Source organism: Ursus arctos, unplaced genomic scaffold, assembly GCF_023065955.2.
Source record: "Ursus arctos isolate Adak ecotype North America unplaced genomic scaffold, UrsArc2.0 scaffold_36, whole genome shotgun sequence".
Taxonomy (NCBI): domain Eukaryota; kingdom Metazoa; phylum Chordata; class Mammalia; order Carnivora; family Ursidae; genus Ursus; species Ursus arctos.
This window is the reverse complement of record NW_026623050.1, coordinates 484,259-509,769: the sequence shown is the minus strand read 5'-3', so window position 1 is coordinate 509,769 and position 25,511 is coordinate 484,259. Positions and strand designations below refer to the sequence as shown.

The window sequence follows — 25,511 nt, the reverse complement described above, 5'->3', positions numbered from 1 at the left end:
TGGTAAACGTTTGCCCTGCTCCGAGATGAGTCTCTCAGATGCAGAAGTGATCTCTGGTAAATGGTTCACTTCCCGGTATGGGCCTCCATTCTAATGTAAATTTCCTTTATAAAATTTAGAGTTTTCTTACACAAGGGTAACTTCTACTCTGTTTTCAGAGCTCCTCCTGTGTTTGTAGATGCTTAAAAATAATCAGCCCAAAATAATCCTTGTGCCAAGGAGACGTATTTTCAAGTGGCACATTCTGCTCCAATTCAACTACAGAGGCAGAGTTGAGTCATGGTGGCAAAGACTGTCTGGGGCCTGCAAAGTCTATTTACTATCTAACCCTTTACAGAAAAAGTTTCCTAGAATACTCTAGAGCTGGAATCCAAGGCAGCTTATACATCTGCTCCCAGGGAGACGGAAGGAAGGGTCCTCCTATGTGGATGAATTGTGATCCTACTGGAAGTCAATGGAATAGAACAGGGGAGCTTCAAGCAGTGGAGCTTGAATACAGCTTGGACTCCTGCTAGAAGGAACTATGATGATTTAATGTAACATGAAGCAAAAATTACCACACTGTGGGCCTAGTCGATATTAAGGAAGAAAAAAACTGTAATAAACCATTTCAAACCAGAACCTATCCTATTCAGACCCAGTGTTCTCTGAAAATATTGATAGATGTTAACAGTAGATGACTAGACTGTGTGGCAGTTCCATTCAGTTCAAGCCTCCTTCTCAAGCTGTCTTGAGCTCCTGAGAGGGTTCTAAGAGCTAGAACTCTACTCATGTCACACACCTAGGTCCCCCTCTTCTCTCCATGTATGAATGCAGAGCGCTAAGCCACAGCGGCTTTGTTCCCACTTCTCGTTACTCCAGAAAGAAGCGCATCGCCCCCAGAAGGATGACCAGGACAACTTAGACAAGGCCACTTAATGAAGTTCGGGTTCCAAGCTTGCATAAATACAGTGGGGACTGGTATTCTCAGAGTTAGGAGAGAGACGTTGCCCAGATGCTACAACTTGCCAGAGTCTCCTGTGACCTCTCTAATTTCCCACCCCTCTCAGCCTCACCTCACCCTTTCTCCCCTTTCTTCCCTTTCTTGGACTAGCAAAAATCTACCTCTAACCTTGTTCTCCTCCTCTTTCCTGACACTGAATGAGTCACAGCTTGCAGCTAACATGGGAGCTGAGCAAGTGGGCAGGCTCTGGTTGTGACATCTGGAGGCACAGGCCAGCGAACATATTGCTCCACAGCTCAAAGGGACATGGGCCCGGTCATGACGGCACTAGATATTTATCGATTTGTTCTGCCCCAGCTGTGACTGAGGAGATCGTATGTCTCTATTTGACCAATGTGTAGAGCTGTGCTTTGGGAAATGGACCTCCTCTAATCTTGAGCTCATAGACGTATAGTCCAGGCAAAATGAGGACGTGACAAAAATGGGGGAAACCCTAGATGAGCTTTGGGAAGTCCCATTGTTCTTCTCAAGGGCTATTGGAGATATGTTCCTTCTTACTTTATATACTTTACCTTTATTTAACAAGACATATCCATAGATGAAAAATAAATATCAATCACTGCATACTCCACAGGGAAGAAAAGAGAGAAGAATGTGATTAGAGACGACATAGTTTTTCATCCATCAGTGACACACTGTGGGGTGTGCCCAAGTCCCCTGAGCCCATGGTTTCCATCATTCAGTTAATCAACAGAGGAATGCTGACCATGAAAAGTAGAGTATACCTGAAAATGTATTCCGGCGTAATCGGGTTTGCCTAAAGCCAGAGAGTGACTGATGGCTTAACCGACTCTAAGCAGGTAGACTTCATTCATTATACAAAGTGCGTGGCCTGAGGGACCAAGGTGGGGGAGGGGTGTATAGGGTGACAGATGATGTGAGTCTTTGGTTTAGAAATAGAATATGAGCTGAAGTATCAAGGCTTCACTGAATTGGACATCTTTATTAATTGACGGTGTTTTGCCAGCAGTTACTCATATTAGTAACTCTTCTATAAGACCCTGGGGCATTTTCTGATTCATTCAGAAATTATTAAGATATGCCTAGAAAAGGCTTAATACTGGTACCTCCCAGGTATTCAAAATTAGATACCCTTAGGTTATGTGTGGCAGTGCTCTGTTAATCAGATTATTAAACAAGATACCCTAGCCGTCAGCGAGTTTATTTCCAGACCCTTAATGAATAGCCCTCCAGAGAAAGCAGGAGTTCCAGTTCCCATGTCAGCGGTCTGCCTACACAAAGAGGTGGTCCTCTCTGATGCCTTCTTCTTGGGGAAGGGCTGCATGGTGAAGATAATCTGACCTAGAACCTAACTCAGTGGTTCTCAAACTCTAGCATGCATCAGAATCACATGGAAGGCTTAAGACAAAGATTGCTGAGTCCTACCCCTAGAGTTTCTAACTCAGTAGAGCTGGATTCAGGTCCTAACAAGTTTCCACGTGATGCTGCCACTGCTGCTGGGAGGACCCCACTTTGGGAACCACTGATGTAGAAGATGAAAGGACAGTGTGTTCTAGCGATAACCCCAACAGTCTGGTGTCAGATTCTGATAGGACCCAGCTGAAGCTGCGTTTCAGGTACATAATTCAGCAGCCTTCATCCCGTGGGCTTATTATGTGGCATTTGAAGTATAAAACACCATCTGAATCACAAATGTTTCCTTCACTCAAGGCCCGATTACATATAAATAACTTTTAAAGGTCATTATAACGATTCCAGAGCAGCACCCTGAAGCAACTCTTTTCTTAGGTAGGGGGAAGAATGTCCATGGCGATGTATTGTCTGTGTGACATTTAAACACACACACACACACACACACCCCTGAGCTGCCTTGTTGATAATTTGAGAGCAAACAGTGGTGAATTCAGTTAACATCCGTGGCTGCTGGCACTGTTCTTTGTGCCGAGTTTCAAGATAGAAGGCTTGCCTTCTCTGTCTGTGACTTCTTGTATGTGTAAAATGATTTTGTGTGGGAGGCTCCTGCAGACCCCATGTTGATGTCACCCCTGATGGTGGTTCTGCTGCAAGGTATAGGCCAGACGTTCTCTGCACATGACCAGCATTGGCAGTAAACCACATATGACCCATAGAATTCCCCTCCCCTGTAAATCACAGGAGTGTCACATTCTTTGGCTTTCATGCTACTAATCCTTTTGAATTGTCTGGATTTTTTTTTTTAAGATTTACTTATTTATTAGAGTGAGCACGAGCACAAGTGGGGGGAGGAGAATCTTCAAGCAGACTCCCCACTGAGTGCAGAGCCTGCCGTGGGGCTCTATTCCAGGACCTGAAATCATGACCTGAGCCAAAATAGAGAGTTGGCCGCTTAACTGACTGAGCCACCCAGGTGCCCTTTGAATTGTCTGGATTTTAAAGGACATTGGTCCCCTCATGACTTCCAAGGAAGAGAGCTCTTTAGCCATAGTGACAGCAGCAGAACGTCATCGCTAGGCAAAGAGCGTTCGGGCCGCATGGGTCCTGCCCCTTAGCAGGGAGGCCCTGTGCGTCTGTTGCTTTGCGACTGCTCATGCCACCCAGCACACCTGCTTACTTCAGGCGCAGAATCGTCTCCAAGACAGCCAGCATTGCTCCGTGTCTCTGCTCCAAGAGGTACCATCAAGGGAGAAACCAAAACAGTTCCTTTCAACTGACCGATATTCCTAAAGGCCACAGAATTTGCTGTGACCTCTCTTATTCATCAACCCTTCAATGCTTATGTACCTAAAATCTAGAGAAGGGAGACTTCCAGCCAGCAGTAACCCCAGTGGCAAAGGGCCTGTTCACAAAAGATAGCATTTTATTTGCGGTCTTCTGCTTTGTCCTTGGAAATTCATGAGAACTTTGCATTTTTTTCCAAATATCAAAAATAATTTCCTCAAGTCATCTAACGGAACTGATGTTCCAGAAAAGTGTTCCACATTTTCTATGGTTTCTCCGATTCCCTAGCACCCTGTGGTGCCTGCTGCTTTGGCCACAGTGTGAGAAGTTTTGTCTGTGGGTGGAGTCTGCATATAATCTTGTCCCGGGTCCAGTGGGACCTGACCCAGGAAGATGGGGGCAGGGGAGGGGTGGTTAGAGGAGACAGAGCTTTGGGCTGGTGCTCCTTTCAGAGCCCTTGTTATCTTCTTACCCATCAGGAACCTCAGGATGCTGCTGGTCTCTCCTCCTGTCTTGTCCTGTCCTTTCACGTAAGGAGAACAGGACAGGGAGCCCCTGGCTGCGATTCTTGTATCTGACAGCCTTCCTTGGGTTCATGTTGAACTCCATCTGTTGCGTCATCCTGTCTGTCCGTGTTCAGTGAAGTGACCACATTCTTCAGTGGGAGGAAAAGATGGGGCTGACTCACTCTTCCTTGCACAGAAGCCTTCACAAACAAAAAGGTTTAAGTGCTCATATGACAGAAGACCTTGGCACCGGTCGCCTCATCAGTAACTTCTGTGGTAAATGCAGAAATTAACATAAGTGCAATTTTTCCCCCCAAAATCTCAACCAGATGGAAAGTAATATTGTCTCTGGTCCGGCTGAAGAAATATTTGATGAGAGGTGTCTTTTCCTTTTCTAAACAGTACAGAGATCCAGGTGACTGAACTACAAGTTTTCAACTAAACACAGATTAGTTGTTTTTCTCCATCTAGTATCACCTTTTTCTGCCATGCATGTAGTGAGACAGAGAGGGAGAAGCCAAGAGACTGGCTTCATCTCAGAGAAGCCTTAGGAAATGTCCCTCAGCTGTCCCTGTTACACTCCTTTGGCCTTAAGTTGAAGTGTTTTAACCTGAGTATGGCTTCCAGGAAGCCAACCTCGCGTCTGGAAGCTGTCATCTTTACACAAACACTTGGAGGACTGAAGCTCCCCCACATCCAGTGCTCACTCATCTGAGGCTCGAGGGTGGCTACTTAATGTCCAAAGACCAAAGGAAGGATAGGACAGACAGAATAGGTTGCATTATCTGTGCTTTTGAATTCTTGTCCCTGTATTCTTCCTGTACCCTCTCGGTCAGTTCTGGGCATGCCGGACACAGTGGAAGAGATGTGTCCTGACATCCCGCAGCTGGAAGGCCTGATGAAGGAGATCGGCGACCTGGCCGAGTCAGGGGCCCGGTACACGGAGATGCCTCACGTCATCGAGGTGATCTTGCCCATGCTCTGCAACTACCTGTCCTACTGGTGGGAGCGGGGGCCTGAGCACCTGCCACCCGGCACTGGGCCCTGGTGCACCAAGGTCACCTCTGAACACCTCAGTGTCATCCTGGGAAACATTCTGAAAATCATCAACAACAACCTGGGCATCGACGAGGCGTCCTGGATGAAGCGCATCGCAGGTACCACAAAGGCCTCTTCTCCCCTCCCCCCTGCCCCACCCCGGGGCCAGGGTGCCTGCATTCTCTCTTGGTCGCTCGGTCCATCTCTAACCTAGTCTCCCTCCCCCTCTTAGTTCCCAGTAAAAAGTTATTCCCCTAGAGAGCTTCTTGGAGCAAATGCTCCTGCTTGCTCCCCAACGAAGCCAGGTCCCTCAAGATCTCCAGGAGGCCCTTCTCTGTACACTCTGCCTGACCCGGATGTTCATTGCTTTATTTGCTTTTGGTACTTAAGCATCCCATTTTCTCTTCCAGGAATAATCTCCATAGGTTCCCCGTAAGTGCTCCTGTGTGTTCTGTACACGTTTAAAACTCACTCCCATCTGGGCTGTACTGGAAGTTGCCAGCGTTCGTATTTCATGTTATGCTTTCTAAGACACTCCCTTAGTTAGGCTCATAATAGCATCACTTTGGGTTTTTTGGTTTTTTGTTTCTGCATTCCTCTAGAATTCCTTGCATGCAGTAGGCTCTTAATGAATTTTGTTACCTGATTTTCTATTCCTGAAGCAACCTCAAAAAAAGGAAAGGCTTGAAAAATGAATAACCATACTTCCCACAGTCAGGAAATCATGAATATTTAGTGTCTTCTGTGTCAAAGCAGAGTCCGAGGAGACAGAAGCCAAGGCACAGTCATTGCTTTTGATGGACCCACAGTGTAGACAGCTCTGTGGTAGGCAGCTCCCACGCCACCCCCTGCACCAGGAAACACAGTGGCTGGGCCAAAGGGAGCTATTAGCCCAACCCTGACACTTGTCTTCCTAGACAAATAAGGGGGTAGTCCTCTGCAAGACCAGGGAAGAAAAGCTTCTGCCCCCTTCCTGTCTCTGAAATGAACTGAGATCAGAATTATAAATATTCTGGGTGCTCGTGGCTACTAGATAGTGCAGGCCTCTATGAACATACGAGTAAATAAAGTTGATGTTCCCTTCTTACTTATTAGCCCAAGAATATTGCCAACCCCAAGGCAGTTTGTTGAGAAGCTCTACTTTGTAATTCATCAGGGATTCAGGGAAGGAAGGAGGTGGAAGGATGGGTTCCCTCAGCTCCATAGAGGGGCAGAGAAGAGAGACGGCCTAGCCGGTGCCAAAACAAAGTCGATTTTAAGTTGTTACCCCAACTCACCCACATCTGGAATAGCCATTCCAATTCCGGGTGGGAGCAGAAGCACACCACAGGGTAGGGCAGAGGGAACCTGCATAAGGTGGGAACCCTGAGCTCTCCTAGCTGAGTTTTGGCTCCTTGGTTAGTGCGTCTCAGCAGGTAGCTGTCTTCACCTCCTCCTTCTACGACGGTCATTGCTGTGAAAGTAAAAAATAAGGTAGTGAGATTTAAAAGAAACAGGGCCGATGCCTACTGAAATGCCCCCCAGCTAAAGAAACTTTAATGCACAAAACACAGTGCACGTTGGCAGTGGTTCGTGACTCTTACTAATTTCACTTAATTTTTTTATAATTACTCTGATTTTGATCTTTATCATCAAGTGGACCAAGAGGATATTCCGTTTAAGTGATAGGGTAAGGCATGTAGGTTTTATCTTTCTCTTTAAGAGGGCTAGGATCCCAGTTCCAAGTCCCACTGATTGCCATGTCTGCTCTTTGACTCCTGGTGGCCACCCCAGCCTCCTCCTTGGTTCATCATAGCTAATGATAGTTGGTCTGTCCTCCTCAGGGCCCAGAGGAGCCCCCAGGCAGTGCGTTGGCGGTTCTCAAGCATTGGAGACTGAAAACTGTGGTTGGCTTAATGTATTTTTAACAGCAGATTTTTCTATAAAATAACCAGAAAGCATAGGACTGAGCGCCTACCCTTGGCTCAGCAAAGTGCTGGTTATTAGGGGGGGGGAAGGCTCCATTCAAGGAATTTTTTTTTAAAGATTTTATTTATTTATTTGACAGAGCTATAGAGACAGCCAGCGAGAGAGGGAACACAAGCAGGGGGAGTGGGAGAGGAAGAAGCAGGCTCCCAGCAGAGGAGCCTGATGTGGGGCTCGATCCCAGAACGCTGGGATCACGCCCTGAGCCGAAGGCAGATGCTTAACCGCTGTGCCACCCAGGCGCCCCCATTCAAGGAATTTTTAACCTAGCTAGCGAGCCCAAACCAGGATGAACGTCCTAAAAGTATGTGATGAGGAGCTAAGAGGTGTGGCCAATGCCAGGCACGCCTGAAGAGTTCGGGGGGGGGCAGGGCTCCTTGTGGCTTGGACAAGCAGAACAGGGGTAGGGTCCTTCTGTGGCTCCCTGTCCCCACTGTGGCTGTGGGAGAGGGAAGGGTGTGCTGAGTGGACAATTCAGGGAGAGAACAGGGCAGGGGCTGTCCTGAGTCCATGGAATGTCACAGCCTCGCCTTTCAGTATCACTTCTTTTCTTTTATCAATTGTCCTAAAGTGTGAAATGAGGGGGAGGCTTTTTGTTTGCAAACACAGTGTACGCCCAGCCAATCATCAGCAAAGCCCGGCCTGACCTGCTGAAAAGCCACTTCATCCCCACTCTGGAGAAGCTGAAGAAAAAGGCTGTCAAGACCGTGCAGGAGGAGGAGCAGCTGAAAGCCGACACCAGAGGAGACACTCAGGAGGCAGAGCTCCTCATCCTGGACGAGTTTGCTGTCCTCTGCAGAGACCTCTACGCCTTCTACCCCATGCTGATCCGCTACGTGGACAACAACAGGTACACGGGAGACCAGGGGTAGCCTGACCGCGGGATGGAAAGATGGTGTTGGGTTGGGTTACAGGCGAGGGAGGGAGGGCACATGGTCAACGACATGGCCACCCCTTCCATCCTCATATGCTACCGTAGGTCAGAGGGAGTTGGTCAGACAGGGGCAGCAATGACCCACTTCTTCCCCTCTAAGCAGAGTGCTGTCACATGTTCATTCAACAGAGATTACCATGTGCCAGGCACTGTTCTAGGCATTGGGAGCAGGCAGGAACACAGCAAAGATGTTTAGCCTGAGGGCTTTTCTTGGGGCACGGAGGTGGGGCACCTGGACAATAAACAAAATAAGAACCTTAATACTTAGTGATATACTTTCCTTGCATAAGTAAATTATGCAAAGCAGAGTAAGGAGAATTAGGAGTGCCAGGGTGGTGCGGAGTCGCAGTTTTAAATAAGAACTGTTAACTGAAAAACAGTATTTGAGCAAAGACCTGAAAGAGATGAGGTGGGGAACCATGTGGGTCTAGGAAGGGTTATATTCCCAGGAAGAGGGAACATGTGGGGTCAGCCCTGAGGAAGGAGTATGTTGGGGTGTTCAGGGATTCATAAGGGGGCCAGTGTGGGTGGAGAAGAGTGAGGAGTGGGGAGAGTGGTAGAGCTGTCAGAAAAGCAACGCGGGGCCAAGAGTGTAGGGCCTTGGAGGCCACGAGGAAAACTCTGGCTTTTATTCTGAGTGAGATGAGAAGTTGGTGGAGGCTTTGAGCTACTCTGTGATGTGATCCGATTCACTTTTTTTGTTAAGATTTTATTTATTTATTTGAAAGAGAGAACACCAGTGGGGCGGGGCGAGCAGCAGAGGGAGAGGGAGAAGCAGACTCCCCGCTGAGCAGAGAGCTGACACCCCCCCCCCCCACCTCATCCCAGGCTCAGTCCCAGGGCGCTGGGATCATGATCTGAGCCACCCAGGAGCCCAGATCTGATTCATTTTTTGAGCGCTATGGTGAGACATGGAGGCAAATAAGGGGGTGAGGAGACCAGTTGGGAGGTTCACAGTGATCCAGTCAAGAGCTGATGGGGATCCTTAGAGACAGAGCCCGCTGGTGATTCCCAGGGCCTGGAGTGGGGAGGGGGTGACTAGGAAGCAACTGCTTAATGGGATGGGGGTTTCCTTTTGGAGTCCTGAAAACATGTTGGAAACTAGACAACGACAGTGGCTGCCCAACCTTGTGAATGTACTAAATGTCACTATTGGCAAATTTCATATATATTTTACCACGATGAAAAAGAAAAGATAGTTTGATGGCTAAGGCCAGGGTGGTAGCAAGGAGGGTTGACACAAGATGTCAGATTCTGGGTCTGTTTTGAAGGTAGAGCCCTAAGGACTTCCAGATTGGAAATGAGAGAAGAAAGGAGGGTTAAAGATGATTCCGAGAAAATGGAAGGATGGAGTTTCCTGCAATTGAGTCGGGGAAAATTGTGGGTACAGATATTTTTAGGGGAAGTTCTAGAAGTCACTTTTGAACATGTTAAACTTGGGTTGCCTATTCAATATAAAAATGGAAATGTTGAGTGGGCAGTTGAATATATGAGTCCAGAGTTCGGGAGAGGGTTCTGGGGTCGATGTGGGAATTTGGGAGTCAGTAACATACTGGAGAACCATGAGACTGGATGAGAGAAAGGACTGAGGGGAAGAGAGAGGAGTTCCAAGGACCGAGCCCTTGTGCTCTCCAACATCGACAACAGACAGAAGAGGAGGAACCAGTGGCTGAGACTGAGAAGGAACAGGCAGTGAGACAGGAGGAAACTGACAGAACGTCGTGTTCTGTGTGCCAGCTTCACAAAGCGTTGCCAGGAGGAAAGAATGTTGAATAAAGGTTATTGATAATCTTGACGAGAGCACTTTCAATGGAGCAATGAGAGGGAAGCCTCTTTGCAGTGAGCTGGAAGAGAACGGGAGAAAAGGACTTGGAGAACAGCAGTACAGAACACTTGTGCAAGGAATTTTGCCACAAAGGGGGACAGAGCGAGAGGATGCTGGCTGGAGGCAGAAGTAAGCTCCAGAGTTTTTAGGAGGGAGACTTGTCAGCTCATTTCCTTATTAAAGATAATGATCTCATTAGAGAAGGAGGAATTTATCATGTAAGAGTGAGAGAGATAATTTCTAAAGCAGTGTTCTCTGAGCAGGCAAAGGGTCAGCATTAGATAGTTTCTTTACCCACAACAACAAGCAGGAGGGCAGGGAGTATGGGTGCTGGTGCTGGTACACACACACACACACACACACACACACACACACACACACACACTATGTCTGGGGGTCCGTAGGAGTCCCTTTTCTGATTGTTTCCATTTTCTCAGGTAGGAAGCAAGATCATCAGCTGAGAATGAGGATGGGGAAAAGGTGCTTGGAAGTTCGAGGAGTAAAGAGAAGGTGTGAGGCAGTAGCCAGGGAGAGGGGAAGACTGGCTGGGCCAGGACAGTGTTGTGTGATTATTGGGCAGCAGTAAGGGCCCCACTTGAGATCTGTGGTCATGAATTTATTTATTTTTTTAAGATTTTATTTATTTATTTGACAGAGACAGCCAGTGAGAGAGGTTCCACAAGCAGGGGGAGTGGGAGAGGAAGAAGCAGGCTCCCAGCGGAGGAGCCTGATGTGGGGCTCGATCCCAGAATGCTGGGATCACGCCCTGAGCTGAAGGCAGACGCTTAACGACTGCACCACCCAGGTGCCCCTGTGGTCATGAATTTAAAGTGAAACCCATCACCAGGTTCTTTTTCTCCAGCCAGTTCACCACCAGCTCCAGGCACAAAACAGGGAAGAGTTAGATTTAACCAAAGTTGGGGTTTTTGCAAAGTTAGTATGACAAAGAAAAATAGGTGAGGGAATTATGGGTGTATGTAAGAGGGTAATTGCAAAGACTGACCATAGAATTTAACCTGGATGTTGAGGAAAGCGGGAGGACATGGGGGGCTAATGTCTATGAACAGGCTGAAGAATAGGATTGTTGGTCCTAGCGGGGAGCAAGAACCAAATAGGTATTTTAATTATACCACACCCTCTTCAAATTTAAAGCCCTAACATATAAATTTGAAAAGATTCGATTTGAAATAGTAGATCTTGAAAGGATTGGGGGAGCATTGCTAAGTTTTGAGTAGTATGCCATTCTGTCATGAGCAGGAAATACATCTGGAGAAGCCCATTTTAGCGTTTATTTTATAAGGCAAATTGTGCTTCCTATTTAAAAGAATTGATTACTTATTTAGCATTTGAAAATAAATACCTTACACATACTATATAATATAATCCCTTACCTGTCTATGGGAGACTTTACCCTCTCAGAAGAAACCCTGCTTTAAGGATCATGGTTTGCGTCATTTCCGATAGCATAATTATATTAGCGGTTAGAGAGGGAATTTGTCAGAGTTTGAGGTAAAAACAAAAACGAAAGCAGAGTAAGGTTGCTTCTAGAATAGCTCTTTAATTGCATTTGTCACTATTGACGATCAAGACTCAAGATAGAGTGTGTTCTAGTTACACAGTGTTTGACAGTTGCTAAAAATGGCAATGTCAGAGAGACTTTGAGATCATCATTAATTCATTCATCCCCACTTTTCAACCGGCTCTTCCCTGAACACCAGAGAACGTTATGGCAACCCAAACCCAGCTTAGAAAGACTTCCTTCTTATGTGTTTGCCTTTACCTTCTTGGGTACTTTCTTCACCAAAAGAATCACTGGCTTGGAAGTATGGGACTGTGGAGTTGGCAGGAAAAATAGGGGTCACCTCATCTTACCTGTAACTGGATGAGTAAATACCTACTTCCTTTTTCCTGGCAGTGCATTTCCTACCTCTGGTTACCCACCACGCTTCTAGGAGACAGGTACAGACTTGCCAGGAGTGCCCTGCCTTTCTAGTTTCAGGCAGTTCAAACGGTTCTGAGCTCAGCTCTGTGACTGCTGCCCGTCGGCTCTGACTCTGCTCTTCGGAGCCTCAGAAAACTGTTCCAGTCTCGCTTGTGGCAGCAGGATGGTAGATGATTTAAGTTCTACTGTGTTACTCTAGGCAGATATTTGAAAATGGTAACTCACCCAGCCCTTTCAAAATATAATTTGATTCAAATATGTAAGATACTTAGGGGCAAGACAACTTTTAGGAAATGACTGAATTCTGCCGCAATTTAGCCTTCTTGCTGCCACTGTGAAATTCTTAACCTGGTCTGCTTTTTATTTATTTTTTTAAGATTTTATTTATTTATTCGACAGAGATAGAGACAGCCAGCGAGAGAGGGAACACAAGCAGGGGGAGTGGGAGAGGAAGAAGCAGGCTCATAGCAGAGGAGCCTGATGTGGGGCTCGATCCCATAACGCTGGGATCATGCCCTGAGCCGAAGGCAGACGCTAAACCGCTGTGCCACCCAGGCACCCCTGGTCTGCTTTTTAATTAAAAAAAAAAAAGAAAGAAAGAAAGAGAAGAAAGAAAAGAAATGAGTAATGCTACTTGTAGGGACTTTCTGAACCATTTCAGAGGTCATAAGAAGTGTTTGGTCTCTGCACATGCACTTAAAACAGCAGTGAAAAACATATTGTCTTCCAAATTTTGTTCACAAAACTGGCTTTGAGAGGAAAAGGTGTGAGGCCTGAACTGTTTTTAGAGCGCTCCATATTTCAGAGGCTTGACAATGACAAGTGTCCATGACAAGATTAGATGTCATACTGACAGAGACTTTTCTAGTCGTGCTAGCCTCATGGATTAAAGGAGGCCTGTCCCAAAACAGAGCGTAACCTCAGGCACGTCATCTGTTTAAAAAAGAAAACAAACAAACAAAAAACAACCTTTGACAAATTGGAAATGTTATTTTCCGACATCTCTTTGCAAAGATAATCCTCAAATCCTTTGGTAAATAGGAAACAATTATTGCAGGTCCTTCAAAAATATGTACAGGTACGTGCCTACACGCATGTAAGGAGTGCACGGATATTTAGTCTCTCTGAAGACCGCGTTCCTGTGGGAGTGTAGTTCTATGTGCATAAGTGTGCACAGCCAGTGTGGGAATGATTTTTAGTGTGACTGTTCTCATCTCACTGAGTTTCATTTGCTTTTCACCTCAGGTCTAACTGGCTTAAAAGCCCCGATGCCGACTCTGACCAGCTCTTCCGCATGGTGGCAGAGGTCTTCATCCTGTGGTGTAAATCTCACGTAAGGAACATGTGGACCCTGAACTTAGAGATGGTTGTGAAAGGTACAGACCTCCGAAAACATTCTTGTAATGTTGGCTTTTTTATTTCCCCCCACTCAGAACTTCAAGAGGGAAGAGCAGAATTTTGTGATTCAGAATGAAATTAATAATTTGGCATTTTTAACTGGCGACAGCAAAAGCAAGATGTCAAAAGTAAGTGCACTGAAATCCGTTCCAAAGACTCTTCGATCTTGACCGAAGTTGCCTATCTTGGATGTATGAAGGGATTAGCTCCATGCTGCATTTAGGTCAAACCAAGAAAACCAGCAGTCTCTACTGTTGTTTCTTTGAGAATGAGCCAGAAGAAACTGCTCTCAAATAAGCATGGTCATCACATTTTCTGAGTAAATAGCTGCTTGTATGTCAAAAAGTTTAAGTTTCAAGTCTTGCCTAAGGCATTCGAGAGGTCTCCCAAACCAAAGCTGCTGTTAGTTGTTTTTAAATAGAACTGCTTCCGGTGTGATGAAGCTGCAAAAGCACACACGCCTGGAGCCACCTCTCGAGTAGCCGTGAGGAAATTCCCTTGCTCTGAAGACTTCGTTAGCACAGGTTCTTACAGTAAGCTTGTGTCTCTCCCGTCTGGAACATCCGGTCGCTGTTTGATTTCGGTTGTGCTGACCTCTTAATGCCTTCCGTTTATTTTCCGTGTGGGTTGCATTCAAGCCCAAACATTTGTCCATTCCCTGCAGGAAATGTTCAAAAGAGGACATATAGGGTATCTGTCTGAGAAAAAGAGTAACGGACAGGGAGGAGCGTAGCAGGAATACAGGAGGGGAACCTTTGCTATTCGGATTGTAAGGAATTCTCAGACACACTCCGTCAGGTGCACATACGTACATACAGGACTTGCGTAAGTGTGATGTTTTGTTGCCAGCTGTTACGGCTTACTCTTGACTCTGTTCCCTTGAGAAGTGTGCCTCGATGAGGGCTGACTGTATATGTCAAGTGTAAGTGGCACGTAATACCTGAGATGTGGCGTAATACCTCTCTTGCTGGTGCAGAGCTGCCTTTGAGGAACATGAAGGTGGAGTGTGCATGGGGACCCCTCAGAAGTGAAAATCAGTTCTGGAAAGATGGCAGTCAATGGTTTGTAGCAAAGCCTTTGGAGCATCTTTCCAGATAACCATTTGGGATGAAGACCTGTGTATGCGAAGCTGCATCAAGGGGCTAGTATAACAACCAAAACTGAGAGCGTCGGCACCCACAACTTCACCACGTGCGCCTAGCCCTGGTCAGCCGCCGCCACTCGGAGCTTTCCACCCCTTCTGTCTCTTAGCTGTGTTGGCATTGTCACTTCTTCTCGCATCCAAAAATTGATTCTTAGAGTTTAGAATCTGCTATACACTGCTTAATACAGTTTGACATATAAAACTGGGCACATACAAAATAGATCAGAAGTATATATTCACATTCAAGAGGAGTCTTTGCTGCAAAGGAACCTTACTTAAGGTGATCCCTCTTGTGTTTTAGATAATTTTTTTTTTATTTCCCAAAATTCATTTTGCATTCAACTTCTGGCAAACACATCTGCTGCTCATGTGAGGTACACAAAGATAGGATCTTTCAGACGCCTGATCCTTGGACATTTATCTTAAATTGCCTCTGAAGGGTTTTCTTACAGCCATCATTGGCTCTCCTTGACTCCATCCACCTACAGAAAGTCAGTAAATCCCAGATAGATGTTATGCTACCTTCCCCGTAGTGTAGAGCCGCTGGCTCTGGACTGAACCAGCTAGCATCCATTGTTATTGTCAGCGGATGGCAGCAAAGCAATGGAAATGACTCTGATATAAGGATTTGGATCCCAGATGAGCAGAGATGGCAAAGACATCTCAATGCCCCAGTGATGAGTGGTTACTTAGGGCCCTAGGTTTACATGTGGAAAGAGATGAGGTGACAGAGGATGACATTTCGAAACTAACCTACTAACAGACTAACTGGAATTCTCGTCATCCACATTGCTGAATGAGGAAGAGGGTACGCAGTCTTGTCAGAGGACGGTCATATTCAGAACCTGCATCTTTCCTATTGGTAAGGTTCATCCACAGGGGCAAGCACTTTCATTTCATTCCCATCGACCTTGTACGCCAGTTTCTCCTGAGCTACATGGAAAGGGGTCAACATCACAGTATAGCGAGTGTGAGGACAGGCCCCAGGTATTAAATAACATTTACTGTGCTCCTCAGGGTAACACATATTCCTGTTGATCCTGTTGCCTCAGTTGAGACACAAAATGTAGTAGTAAGTAGGACTAGAGACTGAAAGGAAGCTAAGTCCCACCCTTGGCCCAGCCATTGACTACAGGAACGGCCTTGCATCAATGGTTTAACTCCTCCAGGCCCCATTTTACCAATCTGTAGAATGGACTTGAGCTTACTCCCTGACTCCTCGCAGCTCTACCAGGATGCTATGTGTAAAAGTCAGTTTTAAACTGCATCTCTAGGATAGAGATTAATGCAGCACATTCTTTCAGATGGAGGCCCCTTTACCCTGCTTCCAGTAAACAGTAACTCGCAGCTATTTCTGGTATTCTTTGGAGGTAGCACTCCCTATAAGAGAATGCGGAGGAGGTATTCTTCCTCTCAGTGAATCCTCATCGCCTTTTCCTCCCTGAAAGTAGATGCGCTCTCTACTCCTTACTCTGAATGGTCAGCTGTGCTTGCTTTTGTCTCTGCTCTGAACTGAATTCTGGTGTTGTACAAATGAAGTTGGCCTCAGAGCACATGGCAGTGGTTGCAGAGACCTGTGTACTGGAATGCTGCATGCCTACAAACGGCACACGCCATTGCAGATGGAAAGGAGGCAGAAACAAAATATACGGTGGGCCACACTATTTATACTTGATTAACTGAAGATCAGTGCAAAGATGTGTTATTTTTCTGGCAATGAAGGCAGGTTTGTTTTGGAGAGCTCATTGTATATTTTCTTTATATAACACCGGCTTACAAATATATGTTAAGCTAAATGTAACTAAGCTGAGCAAGTGTTTTTTGTTTTGTTTTGTTTTTAAACTTGTTTTGTTTTCTGGAAAAATGGCAGCAGCTTCCTCGGAGGGGAATGGTAAGTTAGAACGTGTTTAGCCCAAGAAATGCCAGTCTCTTGACCAAGATGATGAGTAAAAACAGAGTTGTAAGGCAGGAAGTATTAGAGTGCCTTGTTGTTGAAAGCCTCTCCATCCCAAGAGTGTGATTTCAGCGTATTGAAAATGGATAGGAAGAGTTTAGAGGCTATCTTTGAGATTTTCCAGGGTATTCAGACTTAGATGTGGGAGTTTGCTTCTTACACCCGTCCCCCCTGTTGCTCACTCTCCACTCTCTCATCCCCTCCACCGTCCACCTTTTTCACTTTGTTTGTATTCCTCTTACACTTGTGCAGCTCCCATGCTCTTCCCTCCTCTCCTCCCTACCTTTCCCCCTCTCCATCTCTCTCCACATCTCTCTCTCCCTCTCAGCCCCCTCCCCTCCCCCTCTTACCCTTCCCTACCCTTCCCAACCCCATCCTTCCCTCCTTTGCTTTCTCTCTCTCTGCTGCTTTCTCATACTCAGACTGGCTTCTGGAAATTCACCTTTCCCCCTAATATGTAATGTTGGGTTGACTTGTCTTTACTTCACATGCCCTGTTAGTGGAGATAAGAACTTCACATGGTGCAGGCTTGCCTGTTTTTAGAAGCCTCTCCCTGTGCTGTCTCAGTGCGACACACCACCCACCATGTGTCCTCCTTAAATGTCTTTTCCCTTAAGAGTCTATGTGTTGTCCTCACATTCACACATAAAATCATCTGTTTGATCATAAACTACTAGTGATAATGTGTAGGGAAATGGAAGGATTTTGAAGGTCTAGGATTCGTAAATTTCTCTTTGGAAAATAAAAAAATTTCAGGAAAAGAAAAAAAAAAACCACTTTCAGCATTACCAGCATTAGGGAAATGCATTGAGTGAATCGATCTTAGCAGTTTGTGAAGAAAAGAACGAAATAGAACCTCTAGTGTGAAAGAGACTGTGACCAAAGATCTATTTGAAGGTCACCGCACAGGAAGAGAGATGCTCCATCCTTTGGGCTGTGGGGCAATCCTGAATTACCCCGGATATTCCTAGAGCACTTCTTTTTAGCAAACCTCTTTTTTGTGGAAGCACGCACATTGCCCCTTTGCTCAGTTCTTCCTTCTCTTCTCGCAACCACGGATCTCCTGGAGGTGATAATGTGGTGCATAGAAGAAAGAAAGAAAATTGGTGTCTTTGGTTACATGACAGATTGTCTACAGCCCACCCAGGTGAAAGGACGGAGTGGGGAGGGGAAAGGCTGTAGATCTAAAGGGTTCGTGTGTCCAGGAGGATAGTCTTTAGATGACCTTGCCTTGGGGGTGTATTGCTTGGTCTGGGTGTGAGTCCTTTTGACCAAATTAACTTCCATCCTAACCTCCCACTCACTCTTCCTGCCATGCCCAACTGGCTTCCAGAACTGTTGAGTTTCTGTTGTGTTGGCTGAGAAATGGGGGCTAAGAAGCTATGACTAACATGTGCTGCCTTATGCCTTGGACCCCTGCTTTTACTGACTGACTCTTCTCCTTGTTTCTTTTCTTTTGTCTTCCCACACAGGCCATGCAAGTAAAGGTACAGGTCAAATGCATGACGTGTCTTTTCTGTCCTAGTATTAGAGGTACCAGGCTCTGGCCACCCTCTGCACTCTGATCACCATGGGGGTGGTACAGAATGGATCTTCCCACCTGGAGGTTCCCCCAGGCCTGCTCCAGGGAAGACACCTGCCCGTCAAAGAGTGAATGTAGGCCTACCCACCCTTGGAATGGGGAAGCCGGGGAAGCCAGCCAAGCCTCACCCTAACCGAGGTCTCCTTGCTATCTCTGCTCCCTTCCCCAGCTGCCCACTCTGCAGCCAGCATACTGACAGAGATAGGGGCGCCGACAGAGCATGAGAGCCCAGGAGGGTCACTCCTCAGTTGTGCCATGCAGGCTCGGACTCCTATGTGCCGTCAGCGGCCTGAGTCCTTTCAAACTATACATCTCTGCCTCTTGTGCAAAGCTCCCACGATTCAAAGAGTTTTCCAAGGATTAACCTTCAGGATTTGAAATCAGATAACCCTGTGTTTTTGCACAAAATATGCATATGGTGGAATAAACCCTGGGTTTATTTCCAGTGACCCATACAGATTCTAACATGGAAATATTTCTCTCTGTTCATTAATGTGCATCTGCTGCCATTATCACAAGCTCCCTGCCCTAAGCTATGTGGTAGAGGAAAGGATATGGGCAGGAACCAGGCACATGCAGCTCTTGGTTAAAAGGGACATGAAGCCATGTCCAGGTAGGCTTGGGTCTGGGTGTTGATTCAGGTGTTTACCTGCTGCGTGACCTTGGAAAAATCACTTGCCTTACCTGAGTGTCATCTCCTCGCTTACATAACTGCCTTGTTTGTATATCAGCGTTATTGGGAGGATCAGAAATGTTTTATCTAAGTAGGAGGCACATTGGAGTCACATTATATATGCGGCATTTGTAATACGAACAACCTGAGATTGGCCCAAGAAAACAGGATGAGCAAGAAATTATTTGAATTGTGTATCAAATCCAGAGTTCTATTTTGCGTATGTACTTGACCGTGTACGGCACGCTACTATTCACCTTCTACATTTATATATGTAGGATGCCTCCTAGTTTATGTACACAAAATCGCGTTCTGTCCTTCATGGATGGTGATTTTCAGGGGTCATGGAGACCGTGAGTGAGTTCTGCCGTACGCACAGCCTAGAATTCTGTGCCTCGTGGGAGAGCGTGTGAAGAACCTAGCAAGCACTCAGTAGAGGAGAGAGCTCTTCACGGTGTTTGTGAGAACAGCTTCGCTTTCTGCTCTGTTCTGGAACACAAGCCGCCTTCTGTTAGCTTCACGTCTCACGCCCGCGCCTGTTTCTCCCCGCCCCTCACCCCGCTGTCCTGGACCTGACCTGCTGGTTTGGAGCGCAGGCACAACGTGCCCTGCAAGGGGTAGAGTTGTCTGGCGGCCTCTGGCCAGCCTGGGCCGTGCGGGCCAGGAGCTTCGCTGGTGGTTGCTGTAGTGTAACCTCCAGAAGGTACAGTGGCCACAAGCTGGGTGAAAGAAATCACAACCATTTTAAGAGTGTCCGTTCATAATTAAGAACCTTTCACACTTTAAAAGTAAAGTAACTTAAAGCGATCAGTCTCAAGGCAGTGTTAATTCTTAGCCTCCTCTTCTCTCGGAAAACCAGTGCCTTGTAAGAGGAAGGCTGCTCCAGCTCAGGGGCCCAGGTCTCCCCTGTCCATGCCGGGAGAGGGGTCTGCCCCTGCTCCCGGGGCCTGGGGCCTGTATCCGCGTCAACCGCAGACGTTGCAGGGACGACTCCTAGGGCACAGCTGCAGGGCCCCCACGTCTCCTCCCCTAGGTCCCCGACTCCCTCCTGCGCTCTGGCCCGCGCGCCCGCACCTCCAGCAGGCGCCCCAGCGGAGCCCCAGCCCTGCCAGCGAGGTGCCCGGAGCGCGGCGTGCGCTCTCAGAGGCAGAGCTCCCGAAAGTTCAGAGCAGGTCCCCGTGTGCCGGGCACCCTGAAGGCGCTCAGCGGGGAGGCTGGGCGCAGGCCGGGAACTCGGAAACCCACTGCTCCGCGCCGGACCTGGCGGGGTGGTCCCTGCCCCCGAGGGCGAGGCGCTGTGAAGAAGGGCGGACTCTCGCAGACCTGGGGAGTTCTGTTTTTCCCAGGGTTTCTCTGAGCTTTCCCCAGCCAGAGCCCAAAGCAGCCCCCCTTTCCCCGGGAGCTCGCGGTGCCCCAAAACACCGGCGTCAGCCCGGACCACAGGGCAGCTCCCTGGGAGACGCCCTTCCACCTGTTCACGGACCCCCGCATCGGAAGTCGCCGTTCTTTTCTGGGGCCATTTTGTCAGTTACCGAATCATTTCTTTGGGGAAACGCCCGTGTATTTGTTCATGTGGCCCCGAGACGAGTGACCGCGACCGTAGGCGTCGGGGTGTGTGTCTGCGTACGTGGTTCTGTGAGCATGCGCCCAGGGAGCGGGCCCAGGGGCGGGGCGGGTCCTCGACGGCCACCGATGTCCTCCCCACACCCGGTCCACTGGGCCCTCAAACGTGGCAAGGCCCCTGCACGGACAGGGCCACGGGGAGGCAGGCCGCCCCCGAGGCGAGGCCATTCCTTTCCAGACACTGAGCCCCTGTCTGTCTCGACCCCACCCCTAGTCCGGAGGGCAGGACCAGGAGCGCAGGAAGACAAAGCGGAGGGGAGACCTGTATTCCGTGCAGACCTCTCTCATCGTGGCCGCGCTCAAGAAGATGCTGCCCATCGGTTTGAATATGTGCACGCCGGGCGATCAGGAGCTCATCTCCCTGGCCAAGGCCCGATACGGCTTCGTAAGTCCCGCGTGTGCTCGCTGAGCACGTCGCGCAGGTGCTGGCGGCCGCTCAGCGTCCGAAGGGTCGTCCTCTTTCCGTGCAGGGGGGGGTGCGGGTGCAGATGAACAGAAACCAAGGTGCGCCGGCAACACCGACCCATCTCTAAAGCCGGGTTGAGAGCACGTGCCCTTTGAACGCGTCTGTCATTTTTCTTCTTTTGTTCTTAAAATAAAGATGCCAGCAAACTACTTTACATTTCCATAGTGACCTCTGAGAATAAAATGTAACCTCTTTCCACAGAGGGACACAGACGAAGAGGTGAAGGAACACCTGCGGAACAACCTGCACCTGCAGGAGAAGGTGAAGTGGCAGGGGGGCAGCTCACGCAGGCTTCCCTGCGGCTGTAAGGTGCCGTCCTCCCATTCGGTTGACTAAAGCTCTCTTTAGCGGGTTCTAAAACAGTCTCTGAGGGCTGGTGTTTGATTGGTAGGACTAGCTCTCTGCCTTTAATTTTCACTTTTGTTTGGGGGTGTCGGGAAGCGTTTTTGCCCTTAATTTTTGTTCTTTCCTTTGCTGTTACAAAGAGGGTGCAAAGAGGCATTTAATGGAGCTTGCCTTCCCACCTACAGTGTGTGGAGATCCCGCCATAGCGGGGGGTTAGATTAGGGCTCAGATTTACTGACCGTGATCCTTGTTAAACAGTGTAACCGACACCTGGGGCAGTTTTAGCACACCCTGATCTAGAGATTTGGAAACAAAGTAGCTCTATCGGAGTTGGTATAAACCAAAAAACAAAACAAAACCAAAAAAACTTTTATTTTAAAGGCTATTTGAGATTTTTTTTTTCCAGGCCTGTGAATCTGAACGACTGTTTCCTCAGATACATTATGCTACGATGGAGGATTAAGCTGACACAAACAGCCACTTCTTTCCATCCCAAACATATGGGGGTAGTGGGGAAAATATACTACCAAAAAAGGCAGTAAAAAGAAATCCCAAGTGCCAGAATAAGGGAGACACTGTAAGGCACAGGAATGAGGAGACGTTGATGCAGTTGGGAAAACTCATTGAGCTTTCTAAACCACATATGTATCTTAGAGGCTGGGGTCTTTAAGAACCTTAAAGGAAGAAGAGTGTGGGACCTAATTACCCATGCTGTGCACAGATGCAGAGCCAGAAACTTACATAAAATTAGCCTTAAACCAGTAAAACCTCTAAATCTCCTGCAGAGACAACCGTAAAACCACTCGGAGACTCTCCACCTCTTAGGATATGGTCTGACATGCCAATAAATAAAACTCCTCCTGAAGCCAAAGTCAAGCTTAAGAAATAAAAAAGGGGGGAATGAAAGAAAATCCACCACCATTAGAGCGTCAGAAAATGCAACAAAGGGAAGAACTCAAGCCTAAGGAACTGAAGAAAGCAATTTAAAAATAAGTGTGGTTGAAGTACTTAGAGTTTAACATAGCAGTGACATCCATAAGGAAAGACTTGGACATTATTATTTTTATTTTTGATTTTTTTAGGATTTTAGTTTTTTAAGTAATCTCTATACCCAACTTGGGGCTCAAACTCACAACCCCAAGATCAAGATTTGCGTGCTCCACCAACTGAGCCAGCCAGGTGCCCCTGGACGTTATTTTTTTTTTTTTTTAAGGAGAATGGATATGGGATTGAAAAAAAGCCATATAGTGATTACAAAAATTAAAAGTATTCATTAAACTTAAAAATCCAATTTATAAGTTAAAAAAAACAGGCTAGGCACAGCTGAAAAGAGAATTTATGAATTGGAAGATTGCTTTCAGGAAATTAGAATGTAGTACAGAGAGAAAGGGATGGAAATATGACACGAGTTAAGAGATACAGGCTAGAATGAGCAGTTCCTATATAGATCTACAATGTTTCAATGAAGATAATAGAGAAAACGAGAAAGAAGCAATAATACAAGAGTCTCAATTCCTCTGGAACCATGTGAGGAGTAAAGGCTTTTTCAATACAAGAGGGACAGGAGATTGCTCACCTGGTGCGTGCTTTAATTTTCAGTCTGACGACCCAGCAGTAAAGTGGCAACTGAACCTCTACAAAGATGTTTTAAAGAGCGAAGAACCTTTCAATCCAGAAAAGACCGTAGAGCGTGTCCAGAGAATTTCAGCAGCTGTCTTCCACCTGGAGCAGGTAAGGAGCATCTACCCTGCAGAGTGAGGAAGCAAGACCACCCTGGAGAATGTAAAGCTCCTCTCCACACTCAGCTCTTAGTTAGGAGTGTTCTGGTAAGACCCAAAGCAAGGAACAAGGATCACCCAGCCCACCCCCAAATGTCACCTTGGTGCCTCATGGTAGCAGACTCCTCAATTCTTTCCCTTCTGAGCTTTTTTTTTTTCTTTTTCACCAATTTTTGCCATTAGATCACATGACCCATTCAAATCCCTCACCCAGTTGTGAGGGTGCCTGTAGGTAATAAACGTCCAAAAGCAGTTGGGAGAAGGAAGAAAACCTCAGACTGCCACTAACCCAATCATTTGCTGCTGGGTACCTTTTGCTGACTATAGCTGAGAAATCAAAATTCATCCAGGATTGAGAAGTCTGGGCGACAGACAACTACCTCCTGCCACTCAGTTAGCCTAGTGCGCACCTACCCATGTGATTTCTTCTCAGGTGGAACAGCCTTTGAGGTCCAAGAAGGCAGTCTGGCACAAACTGTTGTCAAAGCAGCGGAAACGGGCGGTGGTGGCCTGTTTCAGGATGGCCCCTCTCTACAACCTGCCCAGGCAAGTATTCTGTCCTTTTCTTCTGGCATGGGAGCCAGCGATGGGAATTAAGCTATCCTCCCACAGCTGTGCTGCCTTCTGGCACGGACACTCATGATCCAAGGGGTAGAAATTGGAGTCCTCCATCCATGGCGCCATTACAGTCTGTGTACAGTATAACGTCCTAAGGGAATCCAGGTAAGCAGAAAGCTGAGGACAGATGTGATTCCCTAGGGCCCCATGCCTGCCTTAGCTCACCATTTTACACCTTAAAGTCAGCCCAGTGAGCATATGGAAGCTCCTGGTTTTCCTGAGGTTCTTTGTGAGGAAGTAAAGGAACCCTGGAAAAATAACTTTTTCTAAAGTGCTTTACCCCAGATTCCATCAACAGATCAAATGAATTTCTATGCGGAGGTACTTGGATGGCCCCCAGATTAGTGTTTCCTCAGCAGGTACAGAAATGTAACTGGAGAATCCTTGAGCACAGTGTATTTACCTTCAAGATAAAGAAAGGACACTGGCTAAAGATGTCCCAAGAGGCCATGTTGCCTGTTGCCTTATCTGTGTGGTTAGTCTCTACGCTGCAGTCAGAAATATGCAAAGGCTCTTCTGCAATGTGGTGTATTAACATAGAGCAGAGTATCCGTGCAGACTGGGCAAATGTTGACCACTGAGACCTGACTCATTGTCATTGGTGATGTGGCAACACTCCCATCCTCAGACTGATTGCAGAGTCCACAAGGTCGGGCCTGTGATCAGTAAGCAGAGCTGCACATTGACTATCAGCCTCTGCTCCATCAACTTGCAGATCAGTAAGAACCGTCCTCCCCTGGTCAGGAAAAATAAACTGACGCAGAAAAGTATTTTCGGAATCCCATGTAAATAAAAGTTTCCTTGGAATACGAGATAAAAGTCTATTCCTATGCTTGACACTTGCTTTCATCAGACTGCACTTCCTGGCCATTGTCCAGAGTGCCCTGTCACCCGCCCTGAGCCAGCTGGACAACTGAGCTTTCCCATTAGGGCCTTGGAAGATAGTGAAGAACCATGACCTCTGAGACACACACCTGCTCCTATAAGTCTTTTGAGAGAATAGACTAGTGTCTTTGGAAGAGGATGAGATGCCACAAAATCAGGTAGAATTCATGAATAAAAAGCAGAAAAATTCAGGCCAACAGTCATGGCTATGAAGGCCACAGGTGTCCCGGCAACAAAGTGAAATTGATAGCCCAGTAGAGAAAGCAAAAATCCACGGGATTTTTGTCTGTTTCCTAGAAGTGGGGAAACATCAAAAAGCATTCACTTTCCTCTCTGGCAGAGGTTCAGGCCTAATGTGCTAATTGGACCTCCAGGAGGGCTCAGTTCTAAGCATGGCTCCAGGTCCAGCAAGGCCAAAATTACATCTCACAAAACAAGCATTATTTTATTATTATTTTCTAAATCCACTGGAAACGTTATGTATCGGTTGCTCCTTCAGCAATTCTGCCCCTGTATAGGCAACAGTAAGTCGAGGGATTCACCATGTCTTGAATGAAATACAGCCAGCCCCACCCCTGGCCATGCCTGGATTTCTCCCTAGCGTGGAGGAGCATACGTAGATTTTATAACAATAATAATAAAAACTAAGAAGCTGGTGGTAAAGATCACTCCCTTCTCCATCTTGTCATGGTCTAAACTGCATGGAGTTCTCCATATTAAAGGGCTAAAGGGATTTATTTTATTATGTGCAAACTGTTTCTCTGATGTTAGTTTTTAAAAGACAACCTGTGTGCTTTTCTCCAGACACAAAATTAACAATTTCTTCCTGAGCACCTTTCAACGGGTTTGGCTGGAAAAGGTTAATGAAAAAACTCAGTATGACAGGCTTATACCCATTTTAATGGTAATGTAACCTGTGGAGAGACCTGCTCATTTTCTGCGCACTCCTCCTTTCTTGACCATGTTTTAACATTACCATAAAAACCCAAATTTGTACAATTTTTTAAAAGAACTCTGATTGGTCAGAGCTTGAAGAAAGATGCCAAGGGTTGTGTTCTTCTGGAAACCATGGCCAGGTCTGGATGACTCTGGTGTGGACCTGCATCTTAGTTTTCTCTCCTTCCTTCCTCACCACTATCCTTACATTTGGTAATCAGCTAACTGCTGTTCGGTG

The 25,511-nt window shown here is 47.0% G+C and overlaps 1 protein-coding gene across 1 annotated transcript in view; it reads left to right on the top strand.

The window, feature by feature from the left end:
* Positions 1–25,511, top strand: part of RYR3 (ryanodine receptor 3) — a 586,345-nt gene that overhangs the window by 517,596 nt on the left and 43,238 nt on the right. Inside the window, exons 68-76 of the mRNA XM_044392456.3 lie at positions 5,004–5,324; positions 7,780–8,020; positions 13,117–13,204; positions 13,305–13,397; positions 20,460–20,630; positions 20,913–20,972; positions 22,656–22,787; positions 23,268–23,380; positions 25,142–25,241. Of these exons, the coding sequence (XP_044248391.2) occupies positions 5,004–5,324; positions 7,780–8,020; positions 13,117–13,204; positions 13,305–13,397; positions 20,460–20,630; positions 20,913–20,972; positions 22,656–22,787; positions 23,268–23,380; positions 25,142–25,241 (1,319 nt within the window). The remainder of the gene's footprint in view (positions 1–5,003; positions 5,325–7,779; positions 8,021–13,116; positions 13,205–13,304; positions 13,398–20,459; positions 20,631–20,912; positions 20,973–22,655; positions 22,788–23,267; positions 23,381–25,141; positions 25,242–25,511) is intronic.